This window comes from Chanos chanos, chromosome 6, assembly GCF_902362185.1.
Source record: "Chanos chanos chromosome 6, fChaCha1.1, whole genome shotgun sequence".
Taxonomy (NCBI): domain Eukaryota; kingdom Metazoa; phylum Chordata; class Actinopteri; order Gonorynchiformes; family Chanidae; genus Chanos; species Chanos chanos.
Genome location: NC_044500.1, coordinates 33057461 through 33079776, shown reverse-complemented (window position 1 = coordinate 33079776; position 22316 = coordinate 33057461). Strand labels below are relative to the sequence as shown.

Genomic DNA, 22316 nt, shown 5'->3' with positions numbered 1-22316 from the left:
ACTAGGCGTGACCATGACTATGAGTATACTTGATTCAGTAAAGTCATAATAGCGCTTTGCAAACAGTGCTAAAACCACAACTACCACCTGGTGCTGTAATTTGGCCTTGGCCAATGTGCGTTCAACATGCTTAAACGATACAAACGCGCTGCACAGTTGAATCTACATTTGGGATGATCCATTTTGATAGGCTCGGGGTGATCTGTCTAAAGAAAAGAGAGCTCTTGTTACGAATGCATTGTTTAGGTTTCTTATCACCAGGGTAGAAATGCACATATTATTTTATTTAAATTAATTACATTTTCGCCCAGTGTATTTTTTTTTTTTTTTTTTGGGGGGGGATACTCAGGGGACATGCCCCGTCAGCTTCAAAGAGTTTGACGCCACTGCCTTCTAAAAAGATTTGGCACAGCCCTGCATTTACCTTTTTTTTTTTGAATGGTGACTCGTCTTCTGAATACCTGAAATTCCCTCAAAGCTACAGGTGGATATTGTGTATCCTGCTGTAACGAAGTTAATCAGGTTGTTCTCAATCGCAAGAACATATGCCAAAAAAGTGATTGCAGCCGTAGACCATGTTTTGCACTGTTGGTGGTTGTGCGTGCATGAATGTGTTTGTGTTTTAAATTAGACTTAATGTTGCTAATTGGTCATTTATCATGCAGTGGTTTCTGAAATCTCACTTCATGCATTTTAACTGTAATACAAACTGTCATTTTATTTGCTTTTGTTCTCTAGCAGAAAGCATTTTTGGAATATGTTGGTAAAAATCCTGGAGAGGAGAACATAAAGTGAAGACACGAGCCATGACATCCTCATTTGGAATAACAGCGCAACTAACTTGATTAATTAATCTGGTTTGAATATTGACAAGATATGTTTTAACTGGACTTTTGAAGGCAGCATGGAAAACCTTTGCCTTTATGCATTTCAATCAAATTTCAAATTCACTTTCCAACTACTCAAATCGTTCATTAATAGAAGGACTACATCCTGCTGTGTTTATACACATAAAATATAAGAAAGTTGCACAGAAGTAAAGGTGAATGAACAGACTTCAAAAGGAGCTTATCATGCGTGGCCGGACCATTCAGCTGCTACTGATCAGTGCTTTGACTTGTGGGTTAGAGCTCTGCATGGCAGCTGGCACCATCTATGTCCCTCCAATGCTTCTGCAGAATGGGTTGGAGGAACGCTTCATGACCATGGTGCTTGGTGAGTGTGATGGCCCTCATTATACACATGACATGTAATATCAAGACTATGTGGTCTGGAGAAAGGGATTACAGTTAGAGCAGGCATGTCTGTCATCCTTATTAAAAGTTTAACTTGCAACTATATGACCTGCAACATTTCTCTGTCTTTTCTTGATGAAAGGTGTTGGGCCTGTCCTGGGGTTGATATTTGTACCTCTGATTGGCTCAACAAGTGATGGTTGGCATGGCCGATTTGGTCGACGTCGTCCTTTCATTTGGGCATTGTGTTCTGGTGTGCTGATTGGACTTCTACTTATCTCTCAAGCCCCCCGTCTGGCTGCACTGCTCACTCAGTTTTACCCTTACGGGCTTAAAGTTCCACTTCTGGTCGCTGCCATCTGTCTGTTTCAGTTCTGTGGCCAGGCCTGCTTCACGCTACTAGAGGCCCTCGTGTCTGACCTCTACCCTGGGGCCGAAGAGAGCCGTATGGCCTTCTCTGTCTACACTCTCATGCTAAGCGTGGGAGCCTGCATCGGTTACCTGTTATCTACAGTAAACTGGAGCACCCAACCCACTGCCATCTACCTGGGGGGACAAGAGGCCTTTATCTACAGTCTACTTGCATTCGTCATTATTGTCTCTCTGATAAGCACAGCTTTCGTTTATGAGGAAAATGCAAGGGGAGTGGGAACAGGAGAAGAAGGCTCCAAGAGGGCACCAATCATGTTGAGTCGCTTGTGCTGCCACTACTCGTTACTACGACCACAGTTCTTCCGGCGAGTACTGAACAGCTGTCTCTCTGTGTTGCCACAGCTGTACAGACTCTTCCACCGAATGCCATATGCCATCTGGAAGCTCTTCGTTGCTGAGTTGTGTGGTTGGATGGCTCTCATGACCTTTGAGCTTTTTTACACAGACTTTGTAGGTGAGGGCTTATATGGTGGTGTTCCCAGTGCTGAACCCAATTCTCCGGAAAGGCTGCGCTATGATGAAGGTATAGTTTATGTTCTGGTTTGTTTGCTTTGGTGGAATACTATGTGCAGATACAGTTTCAAAAGTATTTCAGTTAAAAATAAGCAAAATATTGGTTTATTTGTGACATTGTTGCTTGGCATTTAGGTGTGCGTATGGCTAGTCTAGGCCTGTTCCTGCAATGTGTCACTTCAGTGGCCTTCTCGCTGCTGATGAATCGTCTGGTAGCATGGGCAGGAGCCAGGACTGTATACGTCAGCAGTATGGTGCTGCTGGTAATATGCACAGGAGTGATGACTGTCTCCTATAATATTGTATTGGTCACTGTCATGGCAGCAGCAACAGGATACACCTTCTGCATCCTGCAGACTGTTCCCTACATACTCACCTGCCTGTATCACTCTGATGAACAGGTAAAGGCTTACCCTATAAAATGATATCCTTTTTGATGAGAGGTCACTTTACCCCTTTACTGAATGGAACTACCAAAAGATTAATAAAATAAATAAATAATGGAGAAAAATGGCTTCTTTGGAGATCCCGAATTAACCAGATAATTAATCTTCTCTTTTCTCTTTAGGTCTTCATGTTCAGAAATAAACTGACACTGCCGACTTGTAATGGTGACTTAAAGGTGCAGAAATCAAGTTCGACAGCATCTTCCGTCAAGTCGGAAAGCAATGGGCACCCTGGTGGCATGCCTGGTGAGGTGCCATCCTCGGTGGTCTCCAGTGCTCCTTTGCAAAGCATAAATGTGCCCCATCCCATTGATACGGATTCCAAATCCCCCCAGCATTCCCGAGGCATAGGCCTGGACATAGCCATCCTGGATAGTGCTTATTTGCTTTCTCAGGTGCTTCCTTCTCTTCTCATGGGCTCCATTGTACACTTTTTCCACAGTGTCACAGCCTACATGGCCTGTGCCACTGGACTGAGCCTGCTGGCTGTCTACTTCTCAAGCAAGGTGATCTATGATAAAGTGGACATAGAAAGAAGCTGCTGAAACTGAACATTTTGTGCACAACAGCATTTATCTTTCAAAAGGAGGGAAAAAAAGATCATTGAATACAGTCAAAACAGTTTATTATTACCCAAGTGTTTACATTGTGGCAAGTTGTCACTGTTTGAGTACCGTGGGAACTGAATGACGGTTTGGTAAGTGTTCAGAACTGCAACCAAACTGGCATAAACAAAAGGATAATTGAAATTTTAACTGGTTAGATGGGGTTTAGTCTTTACAAGTGTCCTGTGATTTTGGAGAAGGATTGACCATGCATGTAGCAGATGCAGGACTGTAAGCTAGGAAATAATGCAATAAAACCTCATTCCGTTGTGTTAAAGTACTGGGGACACATACAAGGAGGGATATTTAATCAGTTTGAGGGGCTTGTATATTGCTGCTTTGTTGTGGTAAACTACATTAACTGGTGTAGGAACGTCTCTGTGGATAGTGTTGCCGTCGACCATTTAAAATAAGCTTGAAACAAGAAGACACTGTTGTCAGTATATTTATTCAGTTGGTTATTTAAATGTTTAGGGTGGAGAGGTGTATAATATCAGTTTCTACAGGATGTCTGAGGGTTCAAGCTCTAGAGAGTAGAGCTCAATGCTACTGTGAATGTTACAGACTCAGGAGTGGTGTAAGTTTGAGTAGTGGCCAGGCTTAAATGCTATGGGCTTGGGATTTAATTTAAAGCATGTGCAGAACTCTTAAGTGTTAAGTTCCTCCCCTTTGAGTGAAATTTTCCTGCATCTTATCTTTCAAAGACAAGACTTCCCATCCTTTTGGTTACAATGATCAGTAAACTGGTATGAGCCATGATTATAATTGACAAGTATTCATATGTTGCCTTTGAGCTCGACTTTTGTTATAAAATCCTCATATGATTTCTTTACCAAAATGGCTAATGTTTTCCCCCAGGCCCTGGTTTGCATCAGCACTCTTCTCATTGCCGGGACTTGTTATGGAGATATGCTTATCTCTCTAAGTCAGGTTCTGAGTGGTCTAAACAATGGTGTGAGTCCATCTCCCAGTATTATTGCAACAAGATGATGTTGAAAATTTGGGTAGAACTGAATTGACCTCTTGTTGAGGCAGATAACGCTGCAATGAGAAGTTGCTTCAGATGTGAAACTAATTCCTCAAACCTTAAAGTTTATTTATTAATGTTAAACAATATGAATGCATGTACATACAAAGAGTTATTTATTTCGTTTGTTGGAAACTTTGTTTGATTTGTACTCCTTTTTCACTGTGCCACAATGAATGTTCAGTGTAGCTTAAATTACACTGACATTTCTTTTATTTGGTTTTGTTTCGTTTTTATATGTTGATGTTTGTGTTGTTACCAAACGGTGTAAGAATGAAGGCGTATGTTCACTGTACCTCTTAGTAACACAGAAGAATATTTTGTGTGGATGAAATGAAAGCTAAATTTACATCATGAGTTCTACATTAACACCTCTGAGATCTCAGTCAAGAACCGTTCGCACAATAAAGTGGAAATTTGTTTACCTGAAACGACGGGTAGCACACAGACGTGTCAAGTTGTCAGTGAATTAAATGTGCTGGTATTTTGAGTCATTAACCACACAGTCATATATTGCACCCCATCATGTTATCGAGGCTATTATTCTGCTCTCTCGACTGTGATAGAATGTTTCGACTGTTCGCTTTAAAACTACACTGCTTAAACATCGCTAGAAAGAACCCCCAAATGACATTGTAACTGGCTTGCCAACTAATTTAATCACAGTCACAACACAGCATAACCACACATTCTTTCTGAATACGTTTTTCATGCTGAGCATGGTTAAATCCACGTACATTTGATATTTTAGTCTGTTTATTTGCACAGTACAGAACTTCTGCTTCACTGAGACTTGTCAGTACTTTCTCCTCTCCCCTCCTTTTGTTATATAACCCTCACGTATCCTGATTCAAGAGTCCCGTTCTCCTACAAGACGCACCTGAGTGAGAATGTTCTTCTCTCTTCGCTCTGTCACTGCCATCTCGTGGATATGAAATAATCTTGTATCCCGCTCTCGTTAGGGTAAATGCGTGCTCTTACGTATCAGAGTGGGAATTTGTCTTGCATTTAACGTTTTATTGAATAACTTCAACCTCAGATTCGTTTGAGGCAATTTATTGATTCATCCTCTTCAACTCTCAAAAAGAATATGCATACGTTCTAAACTCTTGGCCGCCCGTACATATTAATGTTGAACAGATGCATGCTGACGTTTGTTGCAATTTTCGTGAAACAAGTATAGACGTTTAGACTTATATAGTATAGAGTTTAGACTTAAACTGCTGAGTATGTTTGGGCAGCAAAGCGTGCAAGCCAGGTTCGAAAGGAATCGTTTTTAGTTATCTCACTGCATGTGTTTTCTTCAGTCTCAAAATACAGCGATAGCAGATTCATCAACCTAACCTTCAAGTTAGGTTGTAGTGAGTGTGTTTGACAGTTGTATGGTTTTGTGAAGTGTCTTTAAAATATGTACTTGAAGGTGTAGATTCAGACTTCACTAAATCCCATTTCTATACTGGGCTTCAGTAGAGCTCGGCATAATTTCAAAGCCACGTTGATATTGTTTTGATGTCCAGATTTCGGACATCGTACAGCTTATAACTTTGGTCAGTTTCCATTTTTATTAAAACTACCATTGGCGATCTCTTAAGAAAATATACAATTAGGATCAGTGTACATGTGCAGACAGGAAACCATAAGCTAAATCCTTTGTCAATTTCATTGAAGCCCTGCCAGAATGCTTCTCCCAAAATATACGGAGCATAACATATCATTTAAACCAATGAAATGCCTTGTTTTAGGGCGAGCCTCCGCTCAACGGACCAATCAGAGCAAAGGAATCGGATCCTCGCCTTTGGGTGCATTGCAATTCTTGTCATGTGATGGGCCTCTGAGAGTATGCCAACATGGAACCGTGGCAAGGACGATGTCTTCAGCAACACTAACACGAACAAGTAAAGTCTGGAGTGTTAAATTCTCGTATTTTCAGTGGTTGGACTTCACAATCGATATAAATTTAAGGTAAATAGGGCAAATGTTTACTCATTGCACAAGCAGCCCGTACCCAGCTATTTGAGCGTGGGACAGTATTTCGATGACCGTACTTTTCGAACTTGAGTCTCGTCTGAACTTGTCTGGTAGTTTTAGCTCTCACATACGTTACATACATGTCATGTGGCATGCCATGCGACACATGTATTTGGTGTTAGCGACGTTTGTGTCTAGAAATGTGATGAAAATCAGCTCTGTTTTCAATAGACGTCGAAGGCAATCCTCGTCCAGTTATGTGGCCTGCAAAGCATGTTGACGCACTATTAGCTATAAACGCATTTCCAGTTCCATCGCTGCCCTTACCGCGTGTCTGATGCAAGCTAATTTAATATTAGTTGACATTAACTTGTAAAATTCTTGTTCCTTCCGAACATTTTCTAACCGTCCACGCTATGTATGTTAATGCCGTTCCGTGTTAATGTGTTCGACCGTGTGTTATCTATAATATAGTAACTTTAGCTTGGTAATAAATTAAAATGCTGCAATTTCACACCTATTGCTTAATGCACATTTGCATTATATGGAGGGTGTCCTTAAATTATATCTTGACTAATTTGTAATTCAGTCGTTCGTAATGTTCACGTAATGTTGTGTTAATATTTCATTTTCATTTTTTACTTTTTTATTTTACAGTGGTGGAAAGTGTCCCTTGTTGGTGGCACTTTTTCCCCTTTTGTTTTGGACAACAACAAATGGTCTCTGTAAGTAACAAAACAGTGATCACAGCCAATGACTCCCTGGGAGACTGTGCTCTGGTCTCCTTGCCCTTTGAAGAGATAGGGGAGATTGAGAGCAGTGAGGGAGCTAGCTCAACCTCCTGCTCCAGTCCTGAGGTGGGGGATGCTGGAGTCCAGCTTGGCTTTAGCATCGGGGAGGAGGAAGAGGAGGAGGATGGGTCAACGCGCCTTTGTCTTGATTCCACCCCAGGGCATGAAGAGCTCTTGGATGCTGCCCAACCTCCTAGAGTGCCTGATTTCATATCCAGTTTAACCAGTAACTTCTCTCCTACCCTTGAAGATATTGAGGAGTTCTTGAGGGAAAAAATGGAGCTAGTGAGGGAAGGACTTCTCGAATCTGATGACAAGGCAGAGGATGTGAGTGTCACTCCACAGCCATCTTCTCCCAGTGGGCTCAGTGATCCAGGGACCAGTTCCACATCATCACCCCCTGAGATCCAGAGCACGAGCACCTCAGCAGCCTCTGCCCCAGTGCTTATTGGTGCTCCCTTGGTGCTTCAACTTCAGCCTCTGCAGCTTACCCAGCCATTTACTCAATCAGGCCCACAAACAGGCATGCCCAATGGGTTACGAGTCGCTCACCTGGTGCTGGGCACACAGGGTGGACAGAACATTACTCTGCTTTCACCTCAAGTACCCACAGCAACACTTGTTCCTGTTATGGGTGAGGCAGGCAGCCAAGACCAAAAGTATGTGAAAATCGCTCCGCTCCCCATTGCTGTGAGAACAGTTGGTATAGCTGGCTCTGGCCTGGTTAAAGCCATTCCCCCACGTCCGCCTAGATCTTCACCAGAGACATTACGAGTGCACAAGTGCTCCCATCCAGGCTGTGAGAAGATGTATACAAAGAGCAGCCACCTAAAGGCCCATTTCCGCAGGCACACTGGTGAAAAGCCGTACCTGTGTAGCTGGCCGGACTGTGGCTGGAGGTAAAATGTTGAAAATGTTTGAAAATATGATATTCTGAAAATATGTTGTAAGATTACCAAAATACAGTTACCCCTAGGTAGTGTAGATTTTTACCAGAATAATTTTGTGTCTGCATATTTATATTTTTACTTGCATGTGTCTGTTTTCAATTTTGAAATGTAAATAGTGTGTTGGGCAATATGGTAAATGCCCTGTCTAAAGAGAGAAATGGAGAAGATATGTTGTATATCAAAGAATAATTATTCATTGGTCCTGTCATTTGTTCATCATAAAGTATTATCCTTTCCACCCGTGAGGTTAAATCTCTTCTGTGTAATATGTTGTGCAGGTTCTCGCGGTCAGACGAATTATCTCGCCATCGCCGTTCCCACTCGGGAGTCAAGCCTTATGAGTGTACAATGTGTGACAAGAAGTTTGCCAGAAGTGACCACCTCTCCAAACATACTAAGGTGCATCGGAGTCCACGAGCTGGAAGACTGGTTCGAGCCAACTTCTGATCCATCGGGATATTCACCCAAAAACAGAGTCCGTTTCTCTTCTTTATAGAGGCAAAGCTAAAGGATCTAATCAGACTCACATGCCGTCTACGGTCTTCAGCCTTTGTTTCCTTCCCTCCCCTCCCCCCGCTGGTATAATTTATCCAGATGTGTGCTTTTCTTGGTGCTACAGTCAGCTAATTTGAACCTCAGGGATGTGATTGTTCAGCTCAAAGCAGATTTCCGGTTCTTTGGCAGGCTAAGTCAAGGCACACGCCAGTGGAATCATTTGCTATAGTACAGCCCACTATTATGTTGTGGGTTGGAAAAGTTAGATCTTGTTACAGCTTCTAAACATAGGTCAATTAACACCGGAGATTCAGAGGTCATTAAAATGCGGTCTGCTTGGACGGTTCTTGTAGTAGTTTTGTGTATATTTTGTGAATATGTTTCAGTGTAGTATATCTAACCAAGTGAGAGTTTTGGTTGTCATGACATTAGTTGTGATTACAGAAACCAATATGCTATAAAACCTTATCCTTAAGTTTGATTAAGAGAATAGCTATCATAAAGAAAGCTTTGATAAACAGCACTATCTGATATATTTACTATCATGGAATAGTATACATTTCCCTGCTACATGTGTACTGTTGTGGAGTACAGCTAGGAAGTGAATGGCAAGATATGGTGTGAGCAATTTTTTTTAAACATCGTTTTTCATGTTTACTGAAATGCCTGACTGGAATCTCTTACTTTTCTGTTGGAATATCATGGAATATCAGATTTTGCTCACCAAAAAAACAAACAAACAGGAATTTATGGATTCAATCACACCCCTCAAGATATTGTCCAGTATAGTACCTTACCATTTTGCCTTGTGCCTCATATCCCTCCAAGTGTTTCTGTTTAGAGGCTGCACCAAACCAGGGGTCCTCCTGTCTGTGGGGATCTCGGTGACCTCGTTACTTTTGAGAATGAACTGTTCATGTACTGTATGACATATAAGCTATGAAGCTGTTGTTGGTGTCTTTTTTTTTCTGGCTCTCCCCTGTTAATCATTTTTTTCGTTTGCATTGTTATAGTATTCCACTAGATCAGTGCATTATTACATATAGTGTTCACATAGTTAATACTATAGAATAGGCTTCTGAGGACAGTCATAACACTCTGTTCCTTCAAGAGGGCAGCTGATCACGTCTTTTCGATGTGAAGCTATCTGATCATCTTGTTAAATAGACTTTTACTTTGTAAACCAGCTGACTATGCTAAAATGTACTTTTTGGGAAGATTCATGGCCATTCATCATGGAAATTGATTTGTGCGTGTTTTGAATGTGTCTGTCTTAATTTGGTTTTGTATTTTGTATGTGTGTATTTTTGAAAAGTGCAATTACCTTAAAAGGAAGGTAGATTGAATATCACCTTTTCTCTCTGATGTAGAAAGTAAATCACATTTTTTTAAATGGTTATGAAATATAAAATGCTTAAACTAGGGATAGACTTTGTGGAGCCTGGAAGACCTTTATGTCCCTTCTTAGAAGGTTGTGCACCTGCAAGATTTTGTGTGTTTATACCAAGTTCAAATGAAAGCCTGTATGCCCAGTAGCCTGCCATGAGGAGGACTGTCTAACCCTATTCTGAGCAGTGATATTTCAGTTACAGCTTTAAATTCATCTCCATTCTAAATATACTGTACATTTTAGTCTTTAACCAGATCATATAGGAAATGAGAAATCACATTTGTAACAGATTGGAAGAAGAACTCAAAGTATTTATGAGCACTTTCCCCAATCCCTTAAGACCAATGAAGATGCTATTCGTGTGTCATTTCTTCTTCTCGTTGATAATGATGAAATGTACTGATGTCATCACAGTGCACAGAAGTATCTGAAATTTCGATTTCCAAGGGCTGATTCTTCCAAAACGTCTTTTTGTCTTATCAGAAACATCATGTTAATTTATAAATGAATTAACCAATTTTTCATTCACAAAGCCATCTAATATAGCCGTTCAACTGCATAGTTGATGAAATGTAGGGTATATTTTTGAATAACTGAAAAATGCTATTTTCTTATGTATGAGAATAAAGATTAAGAAACAATGCTTTGTGTAACTATAATTTTTAACTTTTTTTGGTAAAACATTACCTTGGCCTACATACGTAATAAGAATGACTGTTTGGGAAATGCCTTAGCTAAATTCAAAAAGCAGTCCCACACAAAAATATGTGCAGTACAATACCTGTAAATCTATCTTGTCCATGATCGCAATGAGCAAAACAGGCCCAACAAAATAAATAGGCCCAGCACAGGCGATGAGCTATATTTTATGATTCAAAATGGTTCAATTATATTCTTTTATACAACTATTCACATGGAAAATATTTTGATATTTAGTTTATACATGTAATTCATAGTCTGAAATTTCTTTTTTCTTTTTTTTTCTTTTTTTTTTTTTTGCAAAGCTCTTCTGATGCAATTTTAGGAAAGAAAGTCACAGGAGAATTTCAAAGGATTCTGAGTGTTGCTGGATGGTTAAAGATCAGACTTAATGTATTAATCAATCTTACAAACACTATCATCACTGGTCTGAATTTTTGTGACTTTTCTGTAGGGAAATAAATTTAACACCTGAATTGATCAACAAGTGTTGATTTTGGCTGATTACATTGAATTGTGTTGACTGCATCATTGAAGTAGAGTACATTCTGCATCTATGAGAGTTAAGGCGATGTTTACTGATATACAGAGCTTGGTAATGGAAATCACTGGAGATCATTAAATCATTGTTTCAAAGTAAGTTATACAGATAAATCACGTTAAGTCAAACACTAGTTATTACTATGAACGTTTTGACAGATCAGACAGAATTTGAGAGGTTTTAAATAGTCAGTGCCTGCAATTGCTCTCAAAAATTGTGAAATTTTTGATGTGGCAAAGGAAGTACTGTTAAAAATGAGTACAGCTTATGCTAGACAAGGAAAAACTGGATTAGACAAGAAACTGCAACACCTGTCTGGACAGCTCTCATATATCCCCAAAATCCCATATATCGATACTTTTAAAAATGATTAATCTTTATGATGCTGTGTGTTCTTGCGACCACTGGAGGATTTTGTTTGGTTAAAATGGAAGGATGCTTCAAATACAAATTTCCGTTCACCAGCAGTTAAACACAGTGTAGATTCTGTCAGGGTGTGGCCATATTGTGGGAGCCATTTGTTTGGATAACTGCTTTGCATGGTATAATGATGAAAAACAAATATAGAGCAATTCAAGGCAGCTAGATGCACTATGTGTTGTAATGTTTCCTGAAGACGTTCCCATATTCCAAAATGATACAACTCTCATACACACTGTTAAACATCATCATAATAATAATAATAATAATAATAATGATAGCATGCTCTGTGCCTTTCAAGTCAGCAGATCTGGAGTGGGAAGTTCTGGAGTGCAGAGGACATTTCCAATATAACATGAGGCACTGTTTAAAATTTGCACAGCAGTATTTTGAAGAGTGAAGCTGTTCTGAAGCTTCCTTATTAGTTACTAAATATTCATATAGAGTTTGGGTTTTAATTATTTTGTCCACTTCTCAATATGTGTAACAGTATTTACATTATGTATTTTGATGTCCTTTTGATTCATTCTTGTTGATGGTGTGTTTTTGAAAAAGATTGTATATACCAATGGTTCAAGCATGTCTAGTTTTTACAGTATACCTGGAACACTGAGAGGTTTCATGAATTAACTGCTTATGACTAACCTTATTCATGATATTAAAACCTCTATTGATTCTCCATGTCAGCCCCCTTCATTAGGCCTCCTGACTGGGAGATTATTTAGCAATGTTTTTCCAGGGATTTCAATACTATATGACGGCATATAAGGGGAAAAAAGAACTTGTAGGGTTTCATTGTTTGTTTGCTTGTAAACCATGAGACTAGCCTGTGTTTCTTACAATGTTTTTATTATCAAAGATATTTATTGTATGTATTTATGTATGTATTTGCTTGTTTATATATTTATTTGGAAATGCACACAAAATAAGGGACTCTCTAATTGCAAATGCTAAACCATTTCTGTAATTTGCATGACCTTTGGAGAGTGAATAAATGTAGGTGTACAATGCTCCCAAGGAGAGAAGGAATCTTAATGCCAGTGTTGACTCAGACTGCTTGTAAGACTGGAATGCCTGGAACTGTTTCAATTTGCTGGGTTGGTATAGGCCTGTAAGGCGTGGCTGACTGAAGAGTGAGCTGGCATCAAAGTCTGCAGCTACCCTGCTCTGAGGTTACTTTGTGTTAAGGTGCCTCCCAAACAGTGGCAGGCAAAATCCATGAGTGAGAGTTACAAGTCGTGGCAGGAGCTGGATGAGGAAATACTCTTTGCTGCTGATCTTTAACAGAAGTCTCTCATCTCCGACTCTACTACCGATTAAATTAGCAATCAAAATACACTCTGTTTATGACAAGGGAAGGGGTAATCAGAATTCACTAGGATTAAACAATTAAGGTAGACCATGCACTTAAAAACTTCTCAATTCTGAAAATGAAATGCAATATTTAAGACATCTCAGAGTTCAAAACATTATGTTTTTCAGTGACAGTATGTTTCATATGAATCAGAGCATTATATGGAAATAATCCTCAAAGAAAACAAGGCAAAAGCAAAATAAAATATAGCGGTGATTATGGGGTCCAAGGAGGAAGGCATTAAGAATTTTTGCCTTTCATTTTCATGTACTGGTTAGTTTTCAATCATGCTTGATCTCTTAGGCAATTTTCCTAATTTAATATCCTCAGTACCATTGTAACATGAATATTCTGCATTCTATAATGGCATCAGACAGTTGTCTTTGCAGCTCTAAACTTCTTCATATATTTGTTATAGCACCACCTAATGCCATGGCACCAAGCTGACATGCTACTTTGTACTGATGTAGAGAACAGCTTGACTAACTTTGGTGAAAATGATACAATGCATTCAAGGGCTAGGCATGTTTATGCCCATAAGGTCAGATCTACACAGATTGATTGACTTATGGTGGCTATATGGTTTGGACTATAATTTTTTTATTTTTTTTTATGAGACACCTGTTCAGATGGTGCATGCCAAATGGGCCTAGGATATGTCGAAAGGTTTAGAAAATGGAAAGTGAAACTGGGATGAAACTTACCTAGCAATCACTTGACTGGGTAAATGCAATGAATAACATGACACACCACACCAGTTATTGAAAACGGTAGCTGAGAATAAAACAAGTTTGCTCTTTCCGCGATATATGACATCACTGGCGATATATTAACATCGCTTTTTCCCTCTTAGACTAAAAACACACGGTATTAACAAAAATTACTTTGCTATGCCACTCTGCCACTTTTTCAGAGAGAGTAACTGTTCCAGTGTATCATTCAATAGGTTTAACCTGTACATGTTATACTTGATTACCTTTGACGAGGGCTCAGAAAGCAGTGGTGCCCTTCGTTCTGAAAATCAGTTATACTGTCATTGAATCTGATTTGACTATTTGTTCTTCTGTAAATGATCCTCTGTAACTACCTTTACTTAAGTGAGCAATTAATAAAAAAAACACCTTTTGGGAGGACATCAGCATGCATCATATTTTTGCTGTAAACTGTACATTTCATTTCAGTTCCCGTATCATTTAGTTTGAGTTTAGTGGTCCAGTTTCTTCATAAGCCTACTTATGATTGTGTTTTCAAAACACAGAGAGTCAAGAATGTATAACATACTGGATTCCATTCACTAAATTACCAAAAAAAAAAAAAAAAAAACCAAACCAAGAAGACACCGAGATAACAAAGCCTGTAGGTGCTTTTGCCCGTATCCTTTAAGAATTACTCATTTTTATTTTTACTAACTGCATTGTGTATATATATGGTCCGGATCCAAAACTGCACTGCTCTCTTTGCTGTCTCAGACTTATTTTTAACCTGGGGAAAGGTATGGCCAGGACAAGGCAGGATTTGGCATCTGGGCATCCCAGATCCCCAAATATACAGTAACCTCGCATAACGTATTCTTCTGTCCATTCTATTGTTTCAATTCAGTGTATTTACTGAAGAAAAGACTACTTGGGAGGAAACGGAGCATTATTTTAAAGTACTGTTCGACGATGCATTGCCTGCATGTGTACCACTGCAATTCATTATGCGTTATTATTTTACCAGGATTACCAACTTCCCCTGAAAGCCGAGCATTTGGCGAGGTCTACGAGCACACAAACTAATTTCGTGTCCCGTTGACTCTTGCTGACGTCCTAAAAATGGTTTAGCCTCTGCTTGCGTACTATGCAGCTAGCTGTTAGCTTTTTTGCGTCTTGGGTTTTCATAACATGTATGAATTTTGCTGCAAATCATTAAAATGTGAGCTCTGCGATTAAGGTATGAGAATATTTTAGTTTGATAAACTTACACTTTTCGCTCTGAACTTTCACCCAAATCTTTGATCAGGAGATGCTTGTCTGTTCTTTGATCTGACGTTTTATTCAGTTAGCTTGCTAGCGCAGTTACCTATGCCACTGTAGCCACCTGACTTTGTTTAGCTTTCTGCTATTTTAGTTGGATAACCTAATTTCATCTAATGTAACGTCGGTTAGTTAAAATAAATGCAGGTTCAGCACTGTTTCAAACCTCTCAGCTAATGCTGGATAGTTATGTTAACTTCTTAGCGAACGCCGTTTGATGCTTACACAGCTAGCTAAGTATATAGTTAGACAAGGTAGATAGATTTAGATATTTTACACACAATCCAGGAATCAAGTCGTATAAAATGTAGCCAACAATCTCATCAGCTCTCCTAATCAATTCGTCCCAACCTTTCAAGATTCTGTTATACAGAAGACAGTCTCCACCTGAGGTAAGTTGACAGGAGACTATTTACTAGAGCTGACCAGTAAAGTAAACAAATAGTCTAAGTATTGTTGAAAGCACCTCTGGATTCGTTACTTCCCTGTAGTGCTAGTCTGTCAGTTTTGTCATGAAACTATCATATCTGGTGATAGGCTAGTGAACAGCCAGACAGGATACTTCAGAAGTTTGTTATGCTACGTAGCTAAATTAGTTTAGATTGCTAAAATAAACTAGCATAGCTGTGGTATGAAATGTCAGTTGCTTTTAACATTTGCTAACCAGCTAGCTAGCAACAAATGACAGCAATAGCAAGCTAGCTTAGGTGTAATAACCACTCACTTGGGTGAGCAAACCATATCCACGACGTTCTGAGACTTTGGTAAATGTCAGTTTCAGTTTTAAACGTGGAAAATTCAGTGATAACTGGCCGTCGTTAGGTTAGCTCTCTGAGTTTTATCTACTTCATGTTAACCTAACGAGCATACTCGCTTTTATGAACAAGCTAGATAGCACAGCTAGCTAAAGCTAAAGCTGTTCCATGTTCGAGGTCCAGCTAGGTAGTCAGGTCAAGGCAATGCAGAAATGGTTCGACTGTTAACTACACTGTGTTAGCAGACGATTTTATGCATTTCTATGCATGAAGAGTTAAATGATACTTTTTCTTCTATTTGCCGGTCATTTTGACATCATGTTAAGCAAATGTTAATGTAGCCTTTTTTTTTATCACAAGTAACATAACCAAGCGATGATGTTGTGCATTTCAGTAACATTTTAGCTCAACTAACTTCGCATCTTTGAGGTAACGTTTTACAGAGGTGTAGTTGCGTGTATATGTTCACATCTGCAATCGTGGCATTTGGAATGTTAAACTGTCGGTTAATTGTTCCAACAGCAACAGACTTTTATGAACTGGCGGTGCCACAAGCAGCTTGATATTTTTGTAATTTTGCATCGCTTACATGTGCAATTTGTGCCTGTATGGTATAGGTTTACCCTGTATGGTACGTGCACGGTGAACCAACAATTCCGTTCTTTTCCTCATAATTAAAACGATGTAATAGAGTTGAATATTTTTGTCAACTTGACAGTTGGAATAGCCGCGATGTGCGCAATATCTGCACTTCCCGGCGCTATCCAGGTTTTCAAAACGAACAGTTGGCACAGGAACATATATATGACAACATATATGTAAATGTAGCGAATATACTCTCTTTATTTCCATATTCATATATTCTTAAATTCCATCAGATTTTGCAAAGGAGATTTTTTCTGTGTCCTTGCCTTAACTGTGTATGGGATGAGTTAGGGCACATTTAGGCTTAATTTTTATGTAAGCAGCTTAAAAAGAACACAGGGGGAGTAGATCCACAAGCTGCAATTATAGCACAGGGATTTGGCAGAAGTCAATCTCATTGAGGCTGTAAGACAAGATTTTTAGAATGGTTTGGGTATTGTGACGCCTCCGGGAACGATGAACATCATCAGTCAGGTGAGAGGTGGGTGAAAACAGCCAAACAGACTACACTGGCAGAGAGCATATGCCTTAGGGCTTTAATTCAGTCATAACTCAAGCACAGAGCGATAAAAAAATGTAATGAGTCTTTTGGCATGAAGAAGTTCACAGGAAATAACACTGGAAGCTCTCTCCAGACATAAACCAAAGTAATTTTTCTAAAACCTGTGAGAGGTGACAGGAAGTAATTTAGAAGTTAGATATCTCTATGTGTCCTGGCCACAGATGGTGATGGGGAATATTTTGGTTACTGTTGCACCCATCTCTGTTTGAGTGGATATGTTGTTGACTGTTGAGCTCGTATTATGTGTAATTGTACGTGACATTCAAGCTGTTTGTCATTGCTTCTGCCAGGCCTCATTTTGAGACTTTCGAGAGCATGCTTTTAGATGGCTTCCTGTCAGAATTTGAAAACAAAATAATTGTGATCAGCTAATGCATCAGATGCGTCCCCCACATTTTACTAAAAATAATTATTGTACCATCCGGTTCTGTAGTGAACCAACAATGGTAGTTTCAGTGTGGATTTTTTTTTTTTTTTAAATTTGAACAGTTGTGTTTGCTTTTTTTTTCTTGTAGTTGAAAATATGGACAGCTCTGTAACCTTATGGCAGTTCCTGCTACAACTTCTTCTCGACCCCAGCAATGACCAGCTGATATGCTGGACCAATGATGATGGAGAGTTCAAACTGCTCCAGGCAGAAGAGGTGGCCAAGCTATGGGGAGCCCGCAAGAACAAGCCCAGCATGAACTATGACAAACTCAGCCGAGCCCTGCGCTATTACTACGAAAAGGTCAGCCATGCTTTTGTTTTTGCTTTTAATCATCTCACCAATCATACAACCTTCACTGTCACACTAAGGTGTGTCTGTTACTTTCTATAAAGCCAGGGGAATTCAACCAGTTCTCCCATTTCTCTGATCAGCTATGTTCTGCACCCTGGTTACCTGGCCCTGTACATGTAAGCCATATGAGCTATGACTATAAGCTTTGCAACAAAATTACCCTAGAGTCTTTTACCCAGCTTTCTTCTTGTCAGGGATGGAGAATAGCCTATATAAGGTAGCTGAGTTTGCCATTTCATTTGATCCAAGACATCTCAGTTAATTGCTCTGTCAGGCACCAATTATTATTATTATTCAGTGAGATGAACCATCTGTGCACAGCAGGGTCTAGCCATTATTGTTTTATATACTCAGTGTTAATTGCTTGCAAATTTTACAATGCAAAATTAATTTTCTGTTTATATTTGTAACATAAACATATGCACAAATACTGGTTATGTACAAAACATAGGCCTACAGCAACAACTAATAAAACAAGACACAAACTCTTAAAAAGCCGGAACCATTCGTCTTGGTTAGTATTTTTCACTGTTATTATCACAGGTTATCCATCTTTTCTACTTGTTTATTGTTTTTAAGAAAACCATAGTCCCTCTCATTCTTGTGCATTGCTAAGACTGTGGGATCTGTGGTGTCTCTTTAAGGGCTCACATCCGTGTGGGCACTGTGTGCTTAAGAGTGGGAAAGCTTATGTTTTTATTTTTGCTCCAAAGCATGTCATCTGCGTCTAGTGCCACATTCTTTGTGGTTTGTTAAAATTCCCAAAAGTACTTAATTGTATATCGTTTTGTTTAGCTGAGATGAGGAAGGCTAGGTTGCCTCCCCTGACTGGATGTTCTAAGGATAAACACGTAGTGGAAAGCAGCATGATGAATGCCAACTTATTTTGTTTACTCTTTTGGGTGGCACTTTTTCCCTACTGTGTACATTGTCAAAAAGGAACTTAGTCTTAGCTACGTATCATTTAACGGACTTTTGCAACATACAGTGCCTTCCTGGTAGTCATATCCTACAAAGCATCCTGTTTTGTCACCAGGTAGTATGAAATTGCACAGTCTACAAAGGACATACGGTTGCCGCACATCCCCACTTCTGATCTCACAGGATGTCTACGTGAGAGACAAACTGAGAGTAGAGGTGAAAAAAGTAATGTTTTTCAGTGGACATAATAGTAGTTCTAAATGTATTTTTTTGAAATGGGTAGTTTTTGTTGAACCTTTCAAAAATGATTTCACCACCAACCTTCAAAAGTGGATTTAAAACCAATTTTACTTGGTAATAAGTAGTCTAATAAGACTACTGTTATCAGTATCTTAGTGTTACATACAATAATATGGTTATGTTCTCTTTAAGGGAGAATCAGACTGAATACTGCTCATCCACTGCATGCTCTCAGAAGAAGGACATACTTCTTGGTTGTATTTCAAAGGTCCTTTGAAATGGTATAGCAGCTGTTGCACACACAGCTGACAATTGCAGTCTTCAAAGGATGTAGCCTCTTTAATGAGACGCTGCCAGAGTCATGGCTCTGGAACCTACTGAAGCAGTGGCCTGAAACACTACATGTTTCTTTTATGTCAAATATGCTGGAGTAGACTCTAATAGATCTTGGTAATCTCCATCCTTATCCACAGAACATCATCAAGAAAGTGAATGGGCAGAAGTTTGTTTATCGCTTTGTGTCCTACCCTGAAATTCTCAAAGGAGATGTCATGGCCAGAGCTGAGGGTGCAGTAGAAGGAGGCGCAGGTGGGTCCTTGCCCCACCCTGATAAGACGACCAGCAGCCTAAGGGACAAGGAGAGTAAGGGGGTCTCGGACCGAAGCAGTGGTTCCTCAGGGCAGCCAAAGCCCTCTAGCCGAAACGACTACATTCACTCAGGCCTGTACACTTCATTCACTCTGAACTCACTGCAGTCAGGAACGCAGCTCTTCAAGTCCATTAGGATCGAGAATCCTGGAGAGAAACTGGCCGAGAAGAAAGCCCCGCAAGATGTACCCCAGCCGTCATCGGTTATTAAATTCGGGATCACGCCTCCAAACAGGCAGCTGACACAGGCTACCGTTGAAGAGCCTCAATCCTCGGCGCAGCCCATCCAAACCCCACTCCAGACGGGTGAGGCAGCTACCAGACAGTCTGCCGTCCCTCAGGTCGTGTGTCTGTTTGAGGAATCTCCTACCACAGAACATACAGTACCAAGCCTTCCCTTCTCAGGGCTCTCCTCCCCTTTACCGCCTCGTACCCCGTCCCCCAGCGCAGTGCCTAACGCCCAGGACACAGAGTCCAGCTCCTCACATCCAGCTGAGCAGCAGCAGCAGGTAAATGATAAGAAATACTTCATCGGCCTAAAATGCGCCAATGAAATCCGCAATACAGATGTGGATTTTTTTTAGCTTGATCTTGTTTTCGTGTGCAGGCTTAGTTGAGGGCTTTGTAGAGGCACTTAATAATTAACACGATGTTTAAAAATAATACAGGCATTGAAATGTGGCCGCTAGGCTACACTGAAATGCTTGCAGTACACAATGAACTCACAGAGAACTCATTCACAACACACACACACAATGAACTCACAGTGAGCTCATTGTCTTATTTATGATGTGTCTAGATTGTGCTGGAATCAGCTTTGACGTTTGTTTGATAAATCTGAAAATGACTACACTTGCTAAATGGATTCTTACATTAAAATGTCTTTCTCTCATTAGGTGCAGACCTCTTCTTTGGACCACAATACAGCAGGTCCTGAGAGCGAGGTTTCTCTTTCTCCAGCTCGCAGCCAAAATGGGAAATCGAAGAAGCCCAAAGGCTTGGAGTTGATGCCTACTCTGTTAGTGACCAACTCTGACCTGAGCCCCATGAGTCTGTCTAGTCCGTCTCTGCCCACGCCCTCCCTCACCCCAGCCTTTCTGCAGGTCAGCGCCAGCTCACAGCTCATTAATCAGCTCCTAACCGGGACATCAAAGAATCTCACGCTAGTCATATTCTCATGCTCTTTTCTCCCCCTTTCGTTCAAACATAATTACAAAAACAATTACTTCAGATACCAAGACAGTCGTTAGGTCTTGATTTCCAATCCCAGCCAAACTGCTCAGAATGAGATGCTTTTGAGATACGGTTTGGTTGTTATTGAAATGCCATTGGACTTTAGGTGGCAGTGTTGTAGCATGAAACACTGCAAGGGAAGCCTGAGGCGCCCACTGGTTATGACTCACATGAATCTGATTGTACGATAAACAACACTTTGATGGATAATCATGTTTATTCTCCTCAATGTCCACATTGTCAAGACGTCTCCAGATTTGCTTCAGAGAAGAGGGTTTTTCTTTGGATGCTGTTTCCCTAGCTCCCACTAAGGCAATATGGCCTCATTCTTAATTGTATGTTGTCATGAGACAGGAAGTCTTTAACTGGGAGCATAGTGCCATAGTTTCCTATTTGTTTTCTTCAAAGATCTAAATAGAGCTCTCTCACTCGTTAGTCTTTATTCAAGCTTTGTTACTTTGGTTGTTCTTTTAGACAAAAGTTGCTTATTACATACGTTGTGTCAGATCATTGAATCGAGACTGAAGTAATTTAGTGTTTCTCTTATTACATATGCTTTGTCAGACCATTGAATCGAGACTGAAGTAATTCGACGTTTCTCTTATTACATATGCTGTGTCAGATCATTGAATTGAGACTGAAGTAATTCGGTGTTTCTCTTAGACACCTTTGCTGCTGACGCCCAGTCCACTCTTGTCCAACATCCACTTCTGGAGCACGCTCAGTCCCGTCGCCCCCCTCAGCCCCGCCCGCAGACAAGGAACACACACGCTGTTCCAGGTGAGTTCTCCATCCCCTGCCTCTCCATTCTTTTACCCTCTGCTATCTCTGAACATCGACCCAAAGGCTCGCCCTCTCTGTGTCTCACTTTTCATCTTCCGTCTGTCCTCTTATCCTTTATCTCTTTTGTTTCCCTCTCTAGACCACATTTATCTGCTCATTTATCACATCCCCACTTGTGTTCCCTTGAACATTCGTTGTCCCTACCGTTGTGTTAATGCCGCGCTCATACTCTTAGGGTGATTCATCTCTCACATGCTGTGTTTCAGTTCCCCTCAGTCCTGAACCCCACTCAGTTCTCACTGCACAACCTAGATGGCACCAACACCCCAGGGCCTCTGTCCCCAGACCCTCAGAAGACATAGAACAGAAAAGACTGCTCATCCGGGTGGGTTAACTGCATCCTCACCTCCTTTCTTCATTTTTAAACACAAAAAACCAACCTCAGCCTGACCAAATCTACCCTTCCTCTGCTAAATGATCGATAAGGAGACATTTCTCATAAGATTATGGTTAACTTCTGTCATTCACACCTGGAGTGAGGAAACAACTGTTCCCTATGGATGCAATTTTCTCAAAAGGACAAGAAGCCATCGTTTAGTTGTAGGTATGTGGGATACCAGTCACTCTCCACAGAGGATTACCATTGTTATTGTTTTCCCCCCCTGTTATAGTATTGTGTCTCTCCACATGCGCTGGCCTTTTTTAAGTATGGCAGTTGGCTTTCGGGGACTTGCCATTGTGACTGATGGCAGTTGACTTGTTGATCTGTATCAGTGAAAAGAGTGTCATGGTTTTTCAAATAGCAGCAGTTCAGCCTCATTGCTTACGACCACTGAAAAGGCCAGTGTAGAACCTTGATGGTGTCTG

The 22316-nt window shown here is 40.3% G+C and overlaps 3 protein-coding genes across 4 annotated transcripts; all 3 read left to right on the top strand.

Annotated features, from left to right (window-relative positions):
* Positions 1-1073: 1073 nt before the first annotated feature.
* Positions 1074-3171, top strand: slc45a3 (solute carrier family 45 member 3). The gene is made up of 4 exons (XM_030778283.1): positions 1074-1215; positions 1378-2190; positions 2316-2581; positions 2749-3171. The coding sequence occupies exons 1-4, from the start codon at positions 1074-1076 to the stop codon at positions 3169-3171; spliced, it is 1644 nt and encodes a 547-aa protein (XP_030634143.1).
* A 2952-nt stretch (positions 3172-6123) lies between these two features.
* On the top strand, positions 6124-8684 carry LOC115814621 (Krueppel-like factor 15). Its single transcript, XM_030777520.1, has 3 exons — positions 6124-6220; positions 6884-7916; positions 8246-8684. The coding sequence occupies exons 2-3, from the start codon at positions 6943-6945 to the stop codon at positions 8412-8414; spliced, it is 1143 nt and encodes a 380-aa protein (XP_030633380.1). The 5' UTR covers positions 6124-6220; positions 6884-6942; the 3' UTR covers positions 8415-8684.
* A 6475-nt stretch (positions 8685-15159) lies between these two features.
* Positions 15160-22316, top strand: elk4 (ETS transcription factor ELK4). Of its 2 annotated transcripts, XM_030777184.1 has the most exons (6): positions 15160-15273; positions 17359-17573; positions 19259-19942; positions 20330-20536; positions 21330-21446; positions 21716-22316. In XM_030777184.1, the coding sequence occupies exons 2-6, from the start codon at positions 17367-17369 to the stop codon at positions 21809-21811; spliced, it is 1311 nt and encodes a 436-aa protein (XP_030633044.1). In that variant the 5' UTR covers positions 15160-15273; positions 17359-17366; the 3' UTR covers positions 21812-22316. The 2 variants fall into 2 exon arrangements, with proteins under 2 accessions (XP_030633044.1, XP_030633045.1); XM_030777185.1 differs by lacking the exon at positions 15160-15273 and having other exon boundaries at positions 17358-17573; positions 20330-20599.